The following is a 21672-nucleotide window of genomic DNA, read 5'->3' as shown; positions in this document are numbered from 1 at the left end:
AAGACAGAAGAGGCCACGGACAGACAGCTGAAACTTCACTGCTTGACATGTATGGGGAAATCTTGGTTGAGAATGAAACGACTGAACAAATGAACAACAAACAGCACAGCAAGTAAGTGAAAGAAGGTTTTGATTATGTTTTTACTGGTAATGGGACATACGTAAATGCCAACCGTCAGTGTGTGTGTGTGTGTGTGTGTTTAAACTATTTAACTGTTCTAGAATGCTTAAAAGGCCGTTAAAATGTTTAATATTGGTATCAGGGTTTTTGGCAAGGATATCGGCCCAAAATGTCATATTGGTGCATCCCTAACAATAAGAACAGGGAGTCGCTGACCAGCTCAACGTCTTTCTCACTTGGTTAGAATTTCCACGACAGTAGTTACTTTCTGAGATCTGTGTTGAAATTGTTTAGAATAAGTAGTCCATTTCTGAGATCTGTATTCAAATAGGTTTTTTGGGGGATCCGTATTCACATCCAAAGTAACAATTTGTTCCCCCGAAAAAAAGGAACTTTGCACAAATCCTATTTAAAACAAATTATTCCAGGTCTGGTGGAGAAGGGGTTGAATGAGGTGAGTACCAGCATTCTTATTGGCAGTCATGCTTCAGGAACAAAACAAATTGGATGTGGCATGGGGGAGGTGAAAACAGAAATGTACCTATCAAGCACGCCTTTCTTTGGAATGCCTATTGTGCAACACTTCTACTGTGTGTTATCATATGATCTCCCTTCACTATTGCTACGATTGACAGTGACATAGATAGCTTTTTGTCCAGATAGCTGCACCTTACACCCACACAAATACGGACACACGCACACACACACACACACACACACAAAAAGTTGAAGGTTACAAACACTCCCCAAAACCGCACCTTGTATTCCATTAGATACTTTGATTTGGCAAATTCGGTGAGAGAGAGCATGTGTGTGTGTGTGTATTGATGCAGGACGGGTCACGGGCTACTGGTTGGTAGGTTTGACTCACACTGTTCTCCCACTCAAACATCATCAGCTGTTGCAAGAGAGAAATAGTGAATTAGTGAAACCATCCAAAATGACTTTATTCTGCATTTCAAAATAAGATTTCATTACAAATCAATTACATCAATAGATTTTCAGAAACTAAGGTTGATATTAATAGGCAACATGGAAACACTTTTATTTCAGCACTATTTACAGATTGATTTACGGGCTCGATTTTGATTTCATAATACAGATGCCAAAATGACACCCTCATTTCTCACATAGCAGCTAAAAAGGTTTGTTTCGAAAGAGTTCAGTCCCACCAAAATGTAAGGCAAGAGGAATGTTAAAAAAGCAGGCAAGGTAAGGTGATCCCAAGTTTGAGGTCTTTTCAGGACTCACCCAGTAGAAAAATTGAAAAACGTAACTTTTACGAACAGGGTTGGGGAGGTTACTTTAGAAATGCAATCTGTTACAGTTGCTAGTTACCTGTCCTCAATTGTAATCACTAACTTTTGGATGACCCAAACTCAGTAACGTAATCTGCTAAACTTTAAGTTACTTTTAGATTACTTTCCCCTTAAGCGGCATTAGAAGAAGACAAAAATGAATATTACCAATTGAATGACATCTATTGCAGGATAAATCAATGTTAGAGTTTACAAAGTTCTGGCAATAAATAGATGTTGCATTTTACTTTATAGTTATGTAGGCTTCTTTTAACCGATAGCTTTCTACTTTAATATAGATAATAAAACGAGTAGGCTACATCTTCACATTGAAAATCAAGTTGTCAGATTTCCAATCCTTCCAATTGATTTCATACCCCTTGGTCTTCAAAAATAGGACTTGGAAAAGTGCTATTGGCATGTGAAAAATGATTTCCATATGCTGCATTTGCTATAGGCCTATTGTTTAAGCTTTTGTTGGTGACACTTTGATATCTCAATAATTTGCAGCTGTTTAAGTCCATCAAAAGTGTGTGTGTTTGACCATGTCCGTTAGGCCTATGGGCATTTTTCTTTTATCAGCACAAATTAGATTGAGCAGCAGTGTGATTCACATCAATGAGCTATATAGATATCAATAATAAGTGAAAGCCTAGCACCCGTAGGCTACAACACTGCTGTCATCCTTACCTCCAAGCGTTTATTCAAATTGGGTGAATAATCTTTGATGCTGACAGCACTCGCACCATTGTAAGACATAGCTTGGACTGTAATCTACAAAAGCCTATTCCTGCTCTTTTCCCGCATATCATTAAACACATTTGGTGTGTAATGGTCTCTGACTTGTGGTCAGACTCTCTCAAGCGGAACACATTTAAGATGATTTGAATGTTATTAAGAAAGAAGTAATCATCTAGTTTTTCAAAAGTATCTGTAATCTGATTACAATATTTTAGCTGGTAACGGATTACAGGTAAAAAATACTTTTAGAATCAGTTACATTTAACGGATTACATGTAATCCATTACTCCCCAACCCTGTTCACGACCGTTCTTTATGTATAGATTAGAAAGGGCACTGTTCCAATCCTTGCTGACTAGGTGACCTCTGACCTCACAGCTTCACCTTCCCGGCCAGAGGGCTGGAGGGGAAGAGGTTAAAGAAGCGTCCCAGCGTCCACACGGTGAAGACGTTCCTGTAGGAAGTGTAGCTGATGGCACAGCTCTTATTGAATACTCCCGAGATGTTTTCCTGAGGAAAGATAGGCCAAAATACAGTTGTGGTCATCTATAAAGCTTCAGGTTATTCTTCATGTAGTATGTATCTCTAGTAAGAATACTCTACACTGCTTCTTGGGCTCCAAATATACACACTGACACAATCTACAGTACAGTACATGAAAGACATCCAGAGGGCCAGACGTTCAACAACAGATTATGCTAAATAATTTGACAACTTCATGCTTGAGCCTTGGGTGGAGCTAAGCACTGAGCACAGTGTGACAGGAGGCGGGGACTCACCTGTGGCCAGTCTCCATTGGGCATCTGCTTGTCAACCAACAGCTGTATTCCTCTCTCAATCACCTGTGCATCTGGGTACCTGCCACAGAGCAGAGAAGAGATTGTGGGTCTACAACTTAAACATACGGAGGTTGATTGGTCCCACTTTATATCATATTGTTTTAAACCATGTAGTTACAAGGTAGTGATGGGTTCTGACTCTTAAACTTGAAATATTGTTAATTATCAGGAATCCTATGGAAATGAGGAGTGCCATAGTCTGGTTACTACACCAGAAGTTAATGATTATCTGTAGGGGGAATGTATATGGTGGAGGCAATTGTGCTTGGAATGTACTGAGGAAAGGAAAGGCAATCACATGGTTAGAGTCACTGATAAGGGTGAAGAGAGGTGGTTTAGTGAGGAATGGGGGTTGGGGTCAGGTCATATTAAGGGAGAAGGAACAGTTTATTGCCCGCATCACTTAACATGACATCTTTATTGCTAGGCAGGAAGTTAAGAGGGAAGGAGGATGCTTCACACAAATTGAGGTATATATACACTTGTGCTGGTGGAAACATGTATTTGCCTGTTCTGCTGTCCGACCCTTTGGGTGAATAAACTTGGTTTGAGCTTTTATTAGTTGTATGTCATTTTTTACCCTGTTATTTAGAACCTAACAGTAGTTATTAACGGTAGTTACAAGGTAGTCTCATAGGTAGTTACAAGGTAACTTAAACACACCCCATTCCGTACAAATGTGCGCAATCACAACATTCAAACGAGGCTGCAAAGAAAAATAATGGGACTGTAGTGACTGTGTTGACTTCAAAATCTGGGGTGTGAACTACGTTTCTATTCAACCGTTCAATCGACATGATAATGGCTCTATAGTATTGGAGAAAAGTTGAAAAAAACTGACCCTCCGTTACATCGTGACGTGTCATGCCGTAATGTACAGCACGCATAAAGCAACTATTTCTGTCTTTACAATCTCTCTCCACCAGGTGTAGCACTTCTCTCATCATTTAATTGTTTTGCGTCTTCACTGCAAGCGATCATGACTCTCAAAAGCCACTGTTTACTTCTGAAGATCACTTTAGCACCGCCCTGAAAACCTGATTCAAATTCGACACAAACCTTCAAATAGGTATGTAATGACACATTATATAAACTCTTTATAGTGTTTTATTTACATTTTAGAGGTGATAAGGTGATAAGTTGGACAGATCGAGTGAAAAAAAGCAGTTTCCCCACACGACATCTCTCTTTCTTACTATCACGCATTAGTTTCACTTCTCCTCCTGGCATTTTAAAAATGACCCGGCGGAGCTCATTGCCTTCTTGAATCATGCAGAAACGGGCAACGCAAAGGACTCGGCATGGAGTTTGTTGGAAAGGGGAGAAATTGTGCTTTACAATGGTATTGACATTACAGTTGATCTGGAAGTATTACGTTTTTTGGGTGCTAAAATAAGGTCAATTGTACGGACCAAGGCGATGTACAAAAGTGAGTAAGTTTACGTTAGTTAAATAAGTCATTACAAGGCAGATACATAAATAGTTACTGTTACCTAGCAGCCATGAGGCCCAGCAGGGCCCAGCAGGTGTTGTGGATCTGGGAGTTAGCACTCTGCACGTAGCGACGCTGCTCACAGGACTCAAAGTCCTCACCCCAGCCCCCATCCTCCATCTGGTGGGCCACCAGGAAGTCACAGGCACTCTGCACCTCCTTACACACACCACCGCTGGAGAGAGAAAGGAGACAGAAACAGACAGAGAGAGAGAGTGGGAGAGAGGGAAAGATGTATTTTTAAAGGTTTGAAAAAACGATTCCACAGACATTCGTGTTTCCTTTGAATGTGGTGTGTGCGTACATGTCTTCCTCCGGCACTAAGGATCCTTACCCATCATGGTAGGTGTGACCCATGCAGGCAAAGGCCTCCAAGCCGAACCAGACCCCATAGGTGAAGCACACTCCCCAGGATCTAGGCAACACACACCACAATAAGAAAGCACTAGGGTTGAAAAGGTACAGTAGGATTTCCTGCCTATTCCCTCCTGATTCCGTGAAGCTTCCAACCGGGATTTCTGGAAAACTTTTTGGGGGAAAGTTACCAGAATTTTGCAACCCTAGGAAGGACACATAACTAAAATGGTCCATATGACACAGAAGAATGAATAACAACATGACATTCAAATCACAGGCACCGGCATTCAAATCACAGGCACTGGCATTCAAATCACATGGCATTGGCATTCAAATCACAGGCACTGGCATTCAAATCACAGACACTGCCATTCAAATCACATTGCATTCAAATCACATCCAGAGTCCTGACAGTCTTCAATAGCCTCCTTTACTTGTATCCTTTCCTTTATGACCAGTGTTTTGGACTTGTTAGATGGAATCAACATGGAGAAGACCTATCTATATTATCTCACCCATCAGTTGTCATAGGGCCCTAAATTATTCCTTATGACCTTTAATGGCTTTATATACCTAGATGCCCAATGCTTTCCTTGGTCATTAAGTAAAGGAGACGAGGAGACACTCAGCCATGATATATAGTGCATTTGGAAAGTAGTCAGACCCCTTGACTTTTTCCACATTTTGTTAGGTTACAGCCTTATTCTAAAATCCCCATAATGACAAAGTTTAGATTTATTTTGTTTTTTAAAACCCCCAGAAATATCTTTATTTTATACAATACTTTGTACCTTGCTATTGACCCCATTTTGGGAGATGACAAGCTCTGTCAGGTTGGATGGGGTGCAAACTATTTTCAGGTCTCTCCAGAGATGTTAGAAATTCTGGCTGGGCCACACAAGGACATTCAGAGACTCCCGAAGCCACTCCAGCGTTGTCTTGGCTGTGTGCTTAGGGTCATTGTCCTTTTGGAAGGTGAACCTTCTCCCCAGTCAGAGATCCTAAGTGCTCTGGAGCAGGTTTTCATCAAGGATCTCACTGTACTTTGCTCCATTCATCTTTGCCTCGATCCTGACTAGTCTCCCAGTCCCTGCCGCTGAAAAACATCCCCACAGCATGATGCTGCCACCACCACCACACCTCACCGTTGGGATGGTGCCAGGTTTCCTCCAGACGTGACACTTCGCATACAGGACAAAGAGTTCAATCTTGGTTGCATCAGACCAGAGATTCTTGTTTCTCATGGTCTGAGAGTCCTTTAGGTGCCTTTTGGCAAACTCCAAGCGGGCTGTCATGTGCCTTTTACTGAGAAATGGCTCCCGCCTGGCCACTCTACATGTAGACCTGATTGGTGGAGTGCTGCAGAGATGGTTGTCCTTCTGAAAGGCTCGCCCATCTCCTCAGAGGAACACTGGAGCTCTGTCAGAGTGACAATCGGGTTCTTGGTCACCTCCCTGACCAAGGCCCTTCTCCACCGATTTGGCCGGGCAGCCAGCACTAGCAAGAGTCTTGGTGATTCCTAACTTCTTCCATTTCAGAGTGATGGAGGCCACTGCGTTCTTGGTGACCTTCAATGTTGCAGACATTTTTTGGTACCCTTCCCCAGATCTGTGCCTTGACACAAACCTGTCTCGGAGCTCTACGGAGAATTCCTTCGACCTCATGGCTTGGTTTTTGTTCTGACATGCACTGTCAACTGTGGGACCTTATATAGACAGGTGTGTGCCTTTACAAATCATGTCCAATCAATTGAATTTACCACAAGTGGACTCCAATCAAGTTGTAGAAACATCTCAAGGATGATCAATAGAAACAGGATGCACCTGAGCTCAATTTGAAGTCTCATAGCAAAGGATCTGCATACTTAAGAAAATAATGTATTTCTGTTTTTTATTTGTAATAAATTTGCAAACATTTCTAAAAACCTGTTTTCATTATGGGGTATTGCGTGTAGATTGTTAAGAACAAAAAAATATGTAATCAATTTTAAAATAAGGCTGTAACGTAACCAAATGTGGAAAAAGTCAAGGGGTCTGAAAACTTTCTGAATGCGCTGTAAGTGAGACCGGAAGCTACTTACCCTTCCCATGACCCATCGGGCCTCTGCACCTTCCGGCAGTACTCCAATCCTTCTCTCAGAGTGGACCTGAGTTAAAACAGTTAGAAAAAGTGATGCTTTTAGGCAGCAGCTTGGAGAGGGTTAGGGTTCCAGGCTAGAGGTATAGCATGTGTGTGTGCGTGTACCGGATCTCCTCTATCCGGTATTCAGGGTACACGTGCTGGAAGTGTCTCAGAGCCTGCATGACTGCTGAGGTGCACTCCACATAGGTGTAGTCTATCATGATGTCACCTGAAAGAAAGAGATAGGGGGGTGGTGGTGGGAGAGAGTACAAAGCTTGTATTTATACCAAAAAAGCTATTATATCCATAAATACAACACAGGGGGGGGTGAGATGAAAGACTCACCAAACACCTCTGAGGGGTTGAGTAGCTCCAACAGTCTCCCTCCTCGCTTGGTCTCATAAGTGGCAAAACCACCGTCTCTGTTTCTCATGCTTAGCAACTGCAACACACAGTCAACCAGGGCAAGTGTCAGTATTGTATGTTGCTTTTTTGTTGTATGATGGAATCAAACATGAGCTGAGAATTTGCATTATTATCAGCACCGTGAGACATCATCTTGAAAGAAGTTGAAAGTTGGGGAGAAGAGAGGAAAATACATGAAAGATCGAGAAAAGCCCCTGACACGATATATCAAGTTGTGGTAAAACTGTGATTGGGTTGTCCAGTAGATAGAAGTTAGTTGGTGTTGCCACTGACCACATTGACGGAGTCAAACAGGCGCTCTGAGGGGACTTGCTGACTGATGAAGGGACAGTGTTCCTGCAGAAGCATTACTGACTTTAGGCCCTCTGCCGTGCAGTCGGCCACGATCCAGCCACAGTCCCGCGTGCTGAAGGGGAACCCTCCCTGATAAACACACATTCATGCATGTAAGCGCGCATAGACAAACACACACACACAAATGCACGCACACAACCATGCAGGACACACGGATGTGCAGGACAAATACACACAATCACTCACACACACCCATACAGGACACGCAGACACTTCCTCTGACTGGCAGTAATGGTTCACCTTGTTCATCTGTCTGTAGTATTTCTGGTATTCTGGGGGGTTGTCTGGTATCTGATGAAAGGAGAAAACTGGTCAGACATCGGGAAAAAAATCCACATAAAAGCAACAGGTGTATTAGGAACTGAGGAATGTGTGCCCTCAAGGTGTTTTGTCTGGCAGCGAGCCAATACACTAGACTCTGTGACCTGTGTGAGGAACTCAAGCCCATTTCCTGTGACGCTCTCACCTGTGTGGTGGTGAGGAACTGGTGGGCGTGTTTAAGACACTCTTCTAACCTGGGGCTGTCCTGAGCCCCTGCCTGAATGACCCCAATTGAGGGAAAAACACAAAAACATTTCAAATCCTCTTAACTTTGACATCTTTACAGTTATCAATCATCACATGAATGGAGAGTAATGCACGCAGAACGTAAAGCATGATGAACAAGTCAGATGGGTTCTTTGTATTCTTTGTAGCGTAACATGAATATCTCACCTCTAGGAACGCCTGAGCTGCGAAAGCCGTGTCCCATAGCTGTGATCCATTGGTTCCCTATAGGAACACAACCAGACTGCATGTCAGGAAAACAGGTCAGACATTAAAAGTGGTTGTTAATGCTTTTCTGTCTACTTAATTTGGGCCAGGAAACCAGCCCATAATGCAAAAGATTAACGACATTGTGTATATCATGGCTAGCCAATACCCAACATACCTGCATTTTCATACCATCCAATCCCAGCCTATCGCAAAGCAGGAAATGGAAAACAAACATGTAAATAAACATGCTCACAACCTACTGCATTGTCACATACAACTGACTCACTAACTGACTGACCAGAGGTAGTCTGGGATCCTGGACACGTGCTCCTGGAAGGCAGCGGAGGAGGGTCCGTCCACGTGCCAGCGCACCAGCATGTTGATCGTTTTGGAGATCTGAGGAGTGAAACTAGGCGTTAAATCACCGCCACGTAACAACTGACACACAATTCTGGATCACCTTAAACCATAGTGTAAACTGTCAAAACAGCATTAAAGATGGAATCCGCACTAGGGGAAACATTGCCACTAATGTTTATCCGCCCCACGGCCGTTGTCGTTTTTGTTTCGTTGAAGAAGCAGCGGTGGGGAAGCGTTTCATATCGAGGTAAAGAAAAAAATCCAGTACATATGCTTCTGTTCTACCGCCCGTGCAATGATGTCTGAAGGGAAAGAACTGTGTTCATTGTTCGCAGTAACTTCTTTGCTGTGATAATATTGCAAACCAATGTTTCACAAAGAAGGATTCCAGCTGGAAGTGCAAGGAAATACTAGATAATCCTAAAACACAAGTGGCATCAAAAAAAAAGGTACTTCGATTAAAGTTCAGTTTCTTACTGGGCCGATGCTGATGCACTTGGTGAAACGGTCGTCAGCCTGTATGTGGTCGTACAGCTCTTTGACCGCTCTTCCTCGTAGACTGCCGCTGTGGTGGGCCTCATACACGTTCATGACCACTGAGGAAGAACAGAGAATTCAAGGTTACAGTTATAACGTCGTCACAAATGACCAATCACAAACTATTCATACGGTATGAGCAGTGCTTACTGTAAGCCACGGTGAGTAGCGTGCTGTGTGGTGTGTACATGTCACATGCTGCCACATTGTTCCGCTGACCAGGCCAGTTGATGGTGGCATAGTCCTGGACATACAGCTCCTATAGAACAGAGAAGGATGCTACTAAGTCCATGTACTCTATTGCAGCTCCATCTTATTCTAGCTGATCTTTGGGGCCGTGCCTACGTGGGCAACTTCTGGCCGGAGTGAGTGGAGCACTATGACAGAAACATGTCGCCCCCAGGTGGGGTGAAGTAACTACTGCACCTGTCTGAGGCTGAGCACCAGGGGGTCCTCCTTGGCAGCAAACCTGACAGCGTAGCAGTAGCTCATAGGAAGGTAGACCTGGCGACAGTGGCACCAGAGAGTGGATGGGTGAGCAGGGAACCAGGTAGGGAACAGCCTGAATAGAGGACAAAACATGGACCAAAGAACAGGACAAGTTGAAACATAGCTGAGGGAATCAATATCCCAAATCAAGGTTAAAGTTAACAAGTATTCAAGAGTGAGTGGCCTATCGAATTTAAACTTTTATGTATAGGTGCTATATAAAGGCGAATTAAAATCTATGTACAATTCTGATCAAATTCGTATCAGGACATCAAGCGTACCACATCTCCGGGAGGAGCGTGTTCATTCCTTCCCAGCTGTACACATTGAGGATGGCCAACCAGAATTTACCCCAGGAGGGGATGCCAACCGCGCCTCCTGTACAACAGACAGACACACAGACATGATCTGACTCTACAATGGTAACAATTTCACCTCTTATGAGGTTAAAAGCATTTAGACACTTTTTATTTCAGGTTTAAAACATATACAGGTGATGCTCTCCAACATTCCCTTTCATTTTTTCAAACAGCATATTTCTTTGGTTCCACCAACATATGAAACAAAGAGCTCAATTAATTGACCCCCAAAAAAAAAAAAAAAAATTTAACAGTTAAATAAGACCTTTGTTGTGCAGGTTGTTCCTGGCCCTAACCATATCCGGGTCATCCGGTCCCACTCCCAGAATCCTCAGGGTGGTGTAGCTGAGGGCAGTGCCAAACACTGTGGACTTGTCTTCAATGTGTCTGACAAGAAATTACCAAAACACAACAATAAGAAATCTTTGAAGCTTTGACTGTGCTGATACTCACAAGCCTCATAAGCTGTGGTAGAAACATTGCTAATTAAACTACTGGAGAATATCTAAACAGTGTGCGTGGGCATCCCTCTTATTTTCACACTGTATTTTGGGGTAGAAGTGAAGGAGAGCAGTGATGAGAACACTCACAGGCCCCAGCCTCCATCAGCCAGCTGGACAGAGCGCAGGTATCTCACCATCTCCTTCTTCCAGGCCTCAGGGAGAGGGATCTGGGTTATGTGACAGGTGATCAGGAGACCTGAGGATAGCACAGACAAACAGACAGACCACTGATGTCACCTCAGATGTTGTAAGTACAGATGTGAGTCTCATCGTTAACTTCAGTGTTTTTACTGTTTTCATAACCCATGTATTACATTATAACTACCATGGCATAATGTACACGATAATGCACACCACGTCCGACCCCGTCCACTGTTATTTTCCCATGGACATGACACAATAAAACTCAATGACTGTGCTTGTTATGTGTACATACATTATCTGTAAATATGGAAGTGAATATTGGATGGTCATTATGCAGACATTTAATTTTACGAGATACATACTGTACTTCCTCTGAAAGTGCATCTAATTATGTGTACCTGGTAGCAGGAAGAGGGGTCCTCCGTAGTCTCCTGCCCAGTGGCCATCTTCTGCCTGGAGCTGGCTGTAGAATGCCATGCCCTTCAGGGCTGACTCCACTGCAGTGTGGGCTGAGGGAGAGCCAGGGATGAATTTACTCTGTAGAGGGGCATAGGTACTGTCACAACAAAGCATGGGTCAAAGGTCACAACACTAATGACGAGCTCATTAGAGGAGAGATTTAGTTCCACCTTTTGTTCTTGTAGGGCCCAACTATTCTATCATTGAATTTATACTTCAATGAGACATATGTATATAAGAGGTGAGAGATGAGAGAATATGCACTTATTCTTGCAAGATTATAATATATAATATATATATATAATATATTATAATAATTTGGGGGGTGCTTATATTTTACCTGTTAAATTTATATTGATTTAAGTCAATTAAGGAACAAATTCTTATTTACAATGAAGGCCAACTAAGGGGACATGTAGGCAATCCAAAAAATGCAATACAAGTGTGAAATGGAAATGTTATTTATTTCAATTTTTTTGCATTTCAACTACCCCTGAGACACCCACAGGGAGTGGGGTCACAATTGTACAGCACCCCTGGAGCAATTAGGGTTAAGTGCCTTGCTCAAGGACACAGCTACAGATTTTCCACCTGGTCGGCTCCAGTATTCGAACCAGCAACCTTGCGGTTATTGGCCTAACGCTCTAGCCTTAAGGCTACCTGTCATGACTAATGCTTACACTTCAGATAGCCTAGGTCAGTCTGTTCTCATGGACCAGACGTAACATAGTAAACGTAAATCAGAGACACTGAAATGAGTATGTTATGTTAGGTTTCATATGGTTACATAAGAGATGTATACCTCATTTTCAACTACTTAAAACTTTTGCAACTACTTAGCATGTCTGCTAACCCTTGCCCTAAACCTTAACCTAACTCCTAAACTTAACCCTAACCCCTAGCTAACGTTAGCCACCTTGCCGGAATTTGTAACATACACAATATATACAAAAGTATGTGGACACCCCTTCAAATGAGTGGATTTGGCTCATTTGGCCAGTCAGCCACACCCGTTGCTGACTGGTGTATAAAATTGAGCATACAGCCATGCAATCTCCATAGACAAACATTGGCAGTAGAATGGCCTTCCTGAAGATCTCAGTGACTTTCAACATGGCACCGTCAACGTGGCACCGTCATCCAACAAGTCAGTTAGGAAAATGTCTGCCCTGGTCAACTGTAAGTGCTGTTATTGTGAAGTGGAAACATCTAGGAGCAACAACAGCTCAAACGTGAAGTGGTAGGCTACACAAGCTCACAGAACGGGACCGCTGAGTGCTGAAGCACCTAAAGATCGCCTGTCCTCGGTTGCAACATTCACTACCAAATTCCAAACTGCCTCTGGAAGCAACGTCAGCACAATAACTGTTCATCCGGAGCTTCATGAAATGGGTTTCCATGGCCGAGCAGCCGCACAGAATCCTAAGATCACCATGAGCAATGCCAAGCATGGTCTGGAGTGGCGTAAAGCTCACGGCCATTGGACTCTGGAGCAGTGGAAATGCATTCTCTGGAGTGATGAATCACGCTTCACCATCGAAGTCCAACAGACGATTCTGGGTTTGGCGGATGCCAGAAGAACGCTATCTGCCGAATACATAATGCTAACTGTAAAGTTTGGTGGAGGAGGAATAATGGTCTGGGGCTGTTTTTCATGGTTTGGGCCCCTTAGTTCCAGTGAATGGAAATCTTAACGCTACAGCATACAATGACTTTCTAGACGATTCTGTGCTTCCAACTTTGTGGCAACAGTTTGGGGAAGTCCCTTTTCTGTTTCAGCATTACAATGGCCCCGTGCACAAAGCGAGGTCCATACAGAAATGGTTTGTTGAGATCGGTGTGGAAGAACTTGACTGGCCTGCACAGCCCTGACCTCAAGCCCATCAAACACCTTTGAGAATAATTGGAACACCGACTGCGAACCAGGCCTAATCATCCAACATCACTGCCCGACCTCACTAGTGCTCGTGGCTGAATGGAAGCAAGACCCGCAGCAATATTCCAACATCTAGTGGAAAGCCTTCCCAGAAGAGTGGAAGCTATTATAGCAGTAAAGGGGGGACCAACTCCATATTACTGCCCATCATTTTGGAATAAGATGTTCAACGAGCAAGTGTCCACATACACTACATGACCAAAAGCATCATACGTTTGGCAAATTTGCAGCTTGTTATACATTTAGCAAACTCATAACATATAATGCTAATTGTAATTCGTAACATATCATATAAAATGGGTGATGGACATCCACAAATTAATACATACCATATGAAACGTAACATCATACTAAATAGTGTCTCGGATTTACGTACAGAATAAAAGTAACTTCATACTAATTAGTGTCTTGGTTTTCCGTACAGAATATATAATATGAAATGTATCGAGAGAAGGTTGCCTAGGTAAGTCCTCTCCTTTAGTAGATACAGCTGACATTCCCAATGGCTAGTGAAAAAATAAACATGGCTGAGTATGTGTACCGTATCCAAACCAAGTGAATGGGCTTCAAGCATAGTCTGCTCCCTGTCTGATGTGTCTTGATCCTCTACATAGCGCCATGTCTGCCTGCCCTCTGTGTTACTCAGCCTCCAGCGGGTCAGGTCTGTCGCTGGCTCGGTCTTGTACGGCCCCCCCCTCCTACGAAGGCATCTGAGGGTGCAAGAATTGACAGCGCGCGTATGCGTATGGAATCCATGGGCGCGCGTATCCACTGGGGACACACTGGTTGAATCGACGTAATTTCAATGACATTACGTTGAACCAACGTGGAATAGACGTTGAATTGAAGTCTGTGCCCAGTGGGTGTGGCGCTTGAGTAATTCTGCACCACAATTTGTATTGTACATAATGGCCTTTGTTGAAATTGATAGTCGTTGACATGTACCCTGTTCCTTTCCTAATGATCATGCATGTCCTTTCTGATCCAAGTTAATATTGTGAAAGAGCACAAAGCAATCAGCTACCAATCAATTAGCAAGTTATAACTTCCTACAAACGTTTACTTTTATAGCATATATAATTTCATACACATAATTGAACATGTTCGTTCTGTACTTACGTTCCCTCGGTCATCATTAAAACCTTATGAATGAATTAAATCGTCCGCAAACTTCAGCTGATCCACAGGATCGGCCCCCATTTGTGATACTGTGGGAATTGAAGTTCTCTTTTCAAAATATTTCCGTTGGATAAACACTAACTTGTGCCACAGAGGACTACCCTTCCCATGGTACCAAGCAGTACCACCCGAGGTGGCTTTTGCATGGAGAGATATGAGCAGACAAACGACTGTCCAATCACAATTTAGAGAGGCGGGGAAATGGGCGGGGTTTCAATGTAGCGCTCTAATGAGTGCTCGAACATGTTGCTTTCGAATGTGAGAGCTTTACCATAAACTCTTGACATATCTATTTATTTTACCTTTATTTAACTAGGCAAGTCAGTTAAGAACACTACATGGCAACATTCATCACAAGACTTATTTAGATTACTATGACAAATATAACCCCAGCATTTTAGACCACTGGTAGAGCTGAAGACAAATCATGAACTCAAATTGTTGAAATTAACACTTGTATATTCCATTCTTGGTACCAAATCCTTAATTGATGTATTGGACAATGACGAGGCAAATTTCCAAAGTGTGCTGCATGTTGTTTTTACAAGCTCTCACTTGTATTCCGCTGCTCAAGTTGAAATATAGCTCAAAATGACACATAGGCACAAACATAACCAAAGTAATTCATTTGGGTCAATCCACAAAATATCCCTAAATCAGTTAATATGGAGAAATATGATAATAAACCATCCTTGGGATTTAAAAAAAAAAACATCTACAAGAAGACTAAGCAACTAATTACAACGAATACATAATCGTGGATATAAACTTAAGTCATGTCATGTCTGTCAAGCAACTGCATGTGTAGGTCACTGAGATCCACCCGTTATAGGAAGGCAGACACATGGAACAAATCAGTTCCCTTTCATAATGCAAAACTACTTAACAAAACTAAAAAAGAAAAAGCAATGAATCTTTCTTCTCAATTAGAAAACCAACATTTTAAAAAGTAAAAACACAGTGACAATTTTATGGGTTTACATTTTCTGACCACAATAACAGATTTTCAGATGGCAACAAGTCCAAAAAGCAAAAGCTAAGGCCTTTAACTAAGTGGTGTGATATGACATGAGATTCAGTCCTCGACAATGTTCAATAAGCTGTTCAGCTTGAGCCCGCACGCAAGCTCCTCCTCTCGACTGGCTAATAAAAGCCTATCCAATTCCTTCAGGCGCTGCGCCATGGATACAGGAGCACCCTTGAGCCAATCGCGCTCTGCTTTCTCCAAAGGGTCTTCTGATTCTGCCTCCTACAAAAAAATAAGACATTGAAGAATATCAGTTAAGTCACTCTACTATTGTACTATTCATCGCAAATGCTCACAACACTTGGGTGAGAGAGACAGTGGGAGTGGTGAAAAAAGTACCCAATTGTCATACTTAAGTAAAAGTAAAGATGCATTAATAGAAAATGAATCAAAAGTGAAAGTCACCCAGTAAAATACTACTACAGTAACCATATTTGGTTTTAAATAAATGTATTAAAAGTACATGTAATTGATAAAATGTACTTAAGTATCAAAAGCAAAAGTATAAATCATTTCACATTCCTTATATTAAGCAGACGGCACCATTTTCTTGTTTTTTAAATTCACGGATAGCCAGGGACACAGTCCAACGCGTAAACAATTTACAAATCAAATCAAATCAAATTTTATTTGTCACATACACATGGTTAGCAGATGTTAATGCGAGTGTAGCGAAATGCTTGTGCTTCTAGTTCCGACAATGCAGTAATAACGAACAAGTAATCTAACTAACAATTCCAAAAGAACTACTGTCTTATACACAGTGTAAGGGGATAAAGAATATGTACATAAGGATATATGAATGAGTGATGGTACAGAGCAGCATAGGCAAGATACAGTAGATGATATCGAGTACAGTATATACATATGAGATAAGTATGTAAACCAAGTGGCATAGTTAAAGTGGCTAGTGATACATGTATTACATAAGGATGCAGTCGATGATATAGAGTACAGTATCAACGTGTGCATATGAGATGAATAATGTAGGGTAAGTAACATTATATAAGGTAGCATTGTTTAAAGTGGCTAGTGATATATTTACATCATTTCCCATCAATTCCCATGATTAAAGTGGCTGGAGTAGAGTCAGTGTCATTGACAGTGTGTTGGCAGTAGCCACTCAATGTTAGTGGTGGCTGTTTAACAGTCTGATGGCCTTGAGATAGAAGCTGTTTTTCAGTCTCTCGGTCCCAGCTTTGATGCACCTGTACTGACCTCGCCTTCTGGATGACAGCGGGGTGAACAGGCAGTGGCTCGGGTGGTTGATGTCCTTGATGATCTTTATGGCCTTCCTGTAGCATCGGGTGGTGTAGGTGTCCTGGAGGGCAGGTAGTTTGCCCCCGGTGATGCGTTGTGCAGACCTCACTACCCTCTGGAGAGCCTTACGGTTGAGGGCGGTGCAGTTGCCATACCAGGCGGTGATACAGCCCGCCAGGATGCTCTCGATTGTGCATCTGTAGAAGTTTGTGAGTGCTTTTGGTGACAAGCCGAATTTCTTCAGCCTCCTGAGGTTGAAGAGGCGCTGCTGCGCCTTCCTCACGATGCTGTCTGTGTGAGTGGACCAATTCAGTTTGTCTGTGATGTGTATGCCGAGGAACTTAAAACTTGCTACCCTCTCCACTACTGTTCCATCGATGTGGATGGGGGTGTTCCCTCTGCTGTTTCCTGAAGTCCACAATCATCTCCTTAGTTTTGTTGACGTTGAGTGTGAGGTTATTTTCCTGACACCACACTCCGAGGGCCCTCACCTCCTCCCTGTAGGCCGTCTCGTCGTTGTTGGTAATCAAGCCTACCACCGTTGTGTCGTCCGCAAACTTGATGATTGAGTTGGAGGCGTGCATGGCCACGCAGTCGTGGGTGAACAGGGAGTACAGGAGAGGGCTCAGAACGCACCCTTGTGGGGCCCCAGTGTTGAGGATCAGCGGGGAGGAGATGTTGTTGCCTACCCTCACCACCTGGGGCGGCCCGTCAGGAAGTCCAGTACCCAGTTGCACAGGGCGGGGTCGAGACCCAGGGTCTCGAGCTTGATGACGAGCTTGGAGGGTACTATGGTGTTGAATGCCGAGCTGTAGTCGATGAACAGCATTCTCACATAGGTATTCCTCTTGTCCAGATGGGTTAGGGCAGTGTGCAGTGTGGTTGAGATTGCATCGTCTGTGGACCTATTTGGGCGGTAAGCAAATTGGAGTGGGTCAAGGGTGTCAGGTAGGGTGGAGGTGATATGGTCCTTGACTAGTCTCTCAAAGCACTTCATGATGACGGATGTGAGTGCTACGGGCGGTAGTCGTTTAGCTCAGTTACCTTAGCTTTCTTGGGAACAGGAACAATGGTGGCCCTCTTGAAGCATGTGGGAACAGCAGACTGGTATAGGGATTGATTGAATATGTCCGTAAACACACCGGCCAGCTGGTCTGCGCATGCTCTGAGGGCGCGGCTGGGGATGCCGTCTGGGCCTGCAGCCTTGCGAGGGTTAACACGTTTAAATGTCTTACTCACTTCGGCTGCAGTGAAGGAGAGACCGCATGTTTCCGTTGCAGGCCGTGTCAGTGGCACTGTATTGTCCTCAAAGCGGGCAAAAAGTTATTTAGTCTGCCTGGGAGCAAGACATCCTGGTCCGTGACTGGGCTGGGTTTCTTCCTGTAGTCCGTGATTGACTGTAGACCCTGCCACATACCTCTTGTGTCTGAGCCGTTGAATTGAGATTCTACTTTGTCTCTGTACTGGCGCTTAGCTTGTTTGATAGCCTTGCGGAGGGAATAGCTGCACTGTTTGTATTCAGTCATGTTACCAGACACCTTGCCCTGATTAAAAGCAGTGGTTCGTGCCTTCAGTTTCACACGAATGCTGCCATCAATCCACGGTTTCTGGTTAGGGAATGTTTTAATCGTTGCTATGGGAACGACATCTTCAACGCACGTTCTAATGAACTCGCACACGTATCAGCGTATTCGTCAATGTTGTTGTCTGACGCAATACGAAACATCTCCCAGTCCACGTGATGGAAGCAGTCTTGGAGTGTGGAGTCAGCTTGGTCGGACCAGCGTTGGACAGACCTCAGCGTGGGAGCTTCTTGTTTTAGTTTCTGTCTGTAGGCAGGGATCAACAAAATGGAGTCGTGGTCAGCTTTTCCGAAGGGGGCGGGGCAGGGCCTTATATGCGTCACGGAAGTTAGAGTAACAATGATCCAGGGTCTTTCCACCCCTGGTTGCGCAATCGATATGCTGATAAAATTTAGGGAGTCTTGTTTTCAGATTAGCCTTGTTAAAATCCCCAGCTACAATGAATGCAGCCTCCGGATAAATCGTTTCCAGTTTGCAGAGAGTTAAATAAAGTTCGTTCAGAGCCATCGATGTGTCTGCTTGGGGGGATATATACGGCTGTGATTATAATCGAAGAGAATTCTCTTGGTAGATAATGCGGTCTACATTTGATTGTGAGGAATTCTAAATCAGGTGAACAGAAGGATTTGAGTTCCTGTATGTTTCTTTCATCACACCATGTCACGTTGGCCATAAGGCATACGCCCCCGCCCGTCTTCTTACCAGAAAGATGTTTGTTTCTGTCGGCGCGATGCGTGGAGAAACCCGCTGGCTGCACCGCTTCGGATTGCGTCTCTACAGTTAGCCATGTTTCCGTGAAGCAGAGAACGTTACAGTCTCTGATGTCCCTCTGGAATGCTACCCTTGCTCGGATTTCATCAACCTTGTTGTCAAGAGACTGGACATTGGCAAGAAGAATGCTAGGGAGTGGTGCACGGTGTGCCCGTCTCCGGAGTCTGACCAGAAGACCGCTTCGTTTCCCTCTTTTTCTGAGTCGTTTTTTTTTTTTGGTCGCTGCATGTGATCCACTCCGTTGCACTGGTTGTAAGGCAGAACACAGGATCCGCATCGCGAAAAACATATTCTTGGTCGTACTGATGGTGAGTTGACGCTGATCTTATATTCAGTAGTTCTTCTCGGCTGTATGTAATGAAACCTAAGATGACCTGGGGTACTAGTGTAAGAAATAACACGTAAAAAAACAAACAAAAAAACAAAAAACTGCATAGTTTCCTAGGAACGCGAAGCGAGGCGGCCATCTCTGTCGGCAAACAAAGCATGCGTGTTTATTGAGTCTGCCAGTACAAATTCACCCCCAAAATAAGTATTTTTTTTACTAAAGTACTTTAAAACTACTGGACAGTGGTTACAGTATATAGTGTGTTGTGTATATTGTTATAGTAGCCTACTTAGTGCGTTGTGTTTAACACATGTTCAACAGTGTAAATGATCAATTACAGTGCTTTCAGAAAGTATTCACAACCCATGAATTTTTCAAAATGTTGTTGTGTTATAGACTGAATTTCCTTACAGCTGTGAGGCTTTCTAGGTAAGTGTAAGTGTTTTGCATACCTGGAGTTGACAATATTTGCACATTATTATTTGAAATTCTTCAAGCTCTGTCAAGTTGTTTGTTAATCATTCCTAGACAGCCTTTTTCAAGTCTTGTCATAGATTTTCAAGCAGATTTACGTAAAATCTATAACTCGGCCACTCAGGAAAATGCACAGCCTTCTTGGCAAGCAACGCCAGTGTAGATTTGGCCATGTGTTTTAGGTTAGGTGAAATGTGAATTTGTCTCCCAGTGTCTGTTGGAAAGCATACTGAACCAGGTTTTCCTTTAGGATTTTGCCTGTGCTTAGCTCTATTCCACTTCTTTTTATAATAAAAAAACTCCCATGTCCTTGTCAAAGACGAGCATACCCATAACACGAGGCAGCCATCACCATGCTTGAAAATATGACGAGTGGTATTCAGTGATGTGTTGGGTTTGCCCCAAACATAACTATTTGTATTGAGTACAAAGTTCATTACTTGACCACATTACTTGCAGTTTTACTTTAGTGCCTTATTGTAAACAGGATGCATGTTTTGGAATAGTTTTATTCTGTACAGACTTCCTTCTTCTCACTGTCATTTAGTATGTTAGTACTGTGTTAGTACTGTGGAGTAACTACAATGCCATTGATCCATCCTCAGTTCTCTCCTATCACGGCCTGTTTTAATGTCACCATCGGCCTCATGGTGAAATCCCAGAGGTTTCCTTCCTCTCCGGCAACTGAGTTAGTAAGGACGCATGTATCTTTAGGTGGTGTATCAATACACCCAGTCACTACATAGTGTAATTAATAACTTCACCATGCTCAAAGGGATATTCAATGTCTGCTTTAACGTTCACCCATCTACCAATAGGTGCCCTTCTTCGCAAAGCATTGGAAAACCTTCCTGGTCTTTGTAGTTGAATCTGTGTTTGAAATTCAATGCTCGATTGAGGGACCTTACAGATAATTGTATGTGTGGGGTACAGAGATGAGGTAGTCATTCAAAAATCATGTTAAACACTATCATGGCAAACAGAGTCCATGCAACTTATTATGTGACTTGTTACCCCTGAACTTATTTAGGCTTGCCATAACAAAGGGGTTGAATACTTATTGACTAAAGACATTTCAGTATTTCATTTTTAATTCATTTGTAAAAAATATAATAGGCCAGTGAATTTTTTTTATAACCAATTTTAAATTCAGGCTGTAACACACAAAGTAAAAGGTTGTGAATACTTTCTAGAGGCACTGTAAATGAGATATTTCTGTATTTCATTTTCAATTAATGTAAAAAAAATAATCTAAAAACATGTTGTTTTCACTGTCATTATGGGGTATTGTATCTAGATTGTATGTACTTTCTCAGGGCACTGTAATAGTGTTTGTGTGTGTGCATATATATGTACGTGTGTGTGTGTGCGAAGACAGTCGTACCTGTGTAGCAGTGGACGCACCACCAGAAGTACGTATGGGGGTCATGATGTTAGTCATGGAGAGCAGGCTAGAGGGCATGAAGAGGGGCATGGAGAGAGAGTCCAAGGGCTCTACCTCTAGCCAGCGCTGCAGCTGTTCCTCACACCTCTGGCTGTATGCCCTCTCCTCCTGGAGACCGTGGAGGACCTTGTGGGGCAGCAGGTCCCGGAGTGAGGGGGTGTGTGTGATGTCCAGAGTGTGGCAGGGGGCAAAGCGGTCCGGACGATCCACCAGGCTCCGGAACAGCTTCTGTCTGAGAGGAGGGAGAGCTGCGAGGCCTCCTGGACTGGCTCTGAAGAAGGGAGAGAGAGCTGCGAGGCCTCCTGGACTGGCTC

General features: G+C 43.3%; 2 protein-coding genes across 6 annotated transcripts in view; both read right to left on the bottom strand.

The window, feature by feature from the left end:
- Positions 1-1043: 1043 nt before the first annotated feature.
- On the bottom strand, positions 1044-14506 carry lss (lanosterol synthase (2,3-oxidosqualene-lanosterol cyclase)). The gene is made up of 22 exons (XM_042306629.1): positions 14412-14506; positions 13834-14002; positions 11296-11434; positions 10841-10949; positions 10516-10637; positions 10173-10269; positions 9829-9964; positions 9553-9661; positions 9343-9461; positions 8804-8901; positions 8681-8708; positions 8464-8520; positions 8216-8287; positions 7990-8040; positions 7669-7818; positions 7315-7411; positions 7093-7198; positions 6929-6994; positions 4826-4906; positions 4493-4666; positions 2940-3018; positions 1044-2670 (listed from the first exon to the last, which is right to left on the bottom strand). The coding sequence occupies exons 1-22, from the start codon at positions 14426-14428 to the stop codon at positions 2533-2535; spliced, it is 2214 nt and encodes a 737-aa protein (XP_042162563.1). The 5' UTR covers positions 14429-14506; the 3' UTR covers positions 1044-2532.
- Positions 14507-14759: 253 nt separating this feature from the next.
- Positions 14760-21672, bottom strand: part of LOC112225130 (minichromosome maintenance complex component 3 associated protein) — a 30050-nt gene continuing 23137 nt past the window's right edge. For all 5 annotated transcript variants that reach the window (XM_024388795.2, XM_024388797.2, XM_024388798.2 and 2 more), the window contains 2 exons: positions 21299-21671; positions 14760-15720 (listed from right to left, as the gene is read on the bottom strand). In XM_024388795.2, the coding sequence (XP_024244563.1) occupies positions 15547-15720; positions 21299-21671 (547 nt within the window). In that variant the 3' untranslated portion in view covers positions 14760-15546. The remainder of the gene's footprint in view (positions 15721-21298; position 21672) is intronic.

This window comes from Oncorhynchus tshawytscha, linkage group LG26 (genome assembly GCF_018296145.1).
Source record: "Oncorhynchus tshawytscha isolate Ot180627B linkage group LG26, Otsh_v2.0, whole genome shotgun sequence".
NCBI lineage: Eukaryota > Metazoa > Chordata > Actinopteri > Salmoniformes > Salmonidae > Oncorhynchus > Oncorhynchus tshawytscha.
This window is presented reverse-complemented; position numbering and strand designations above follow the sequence as displayed.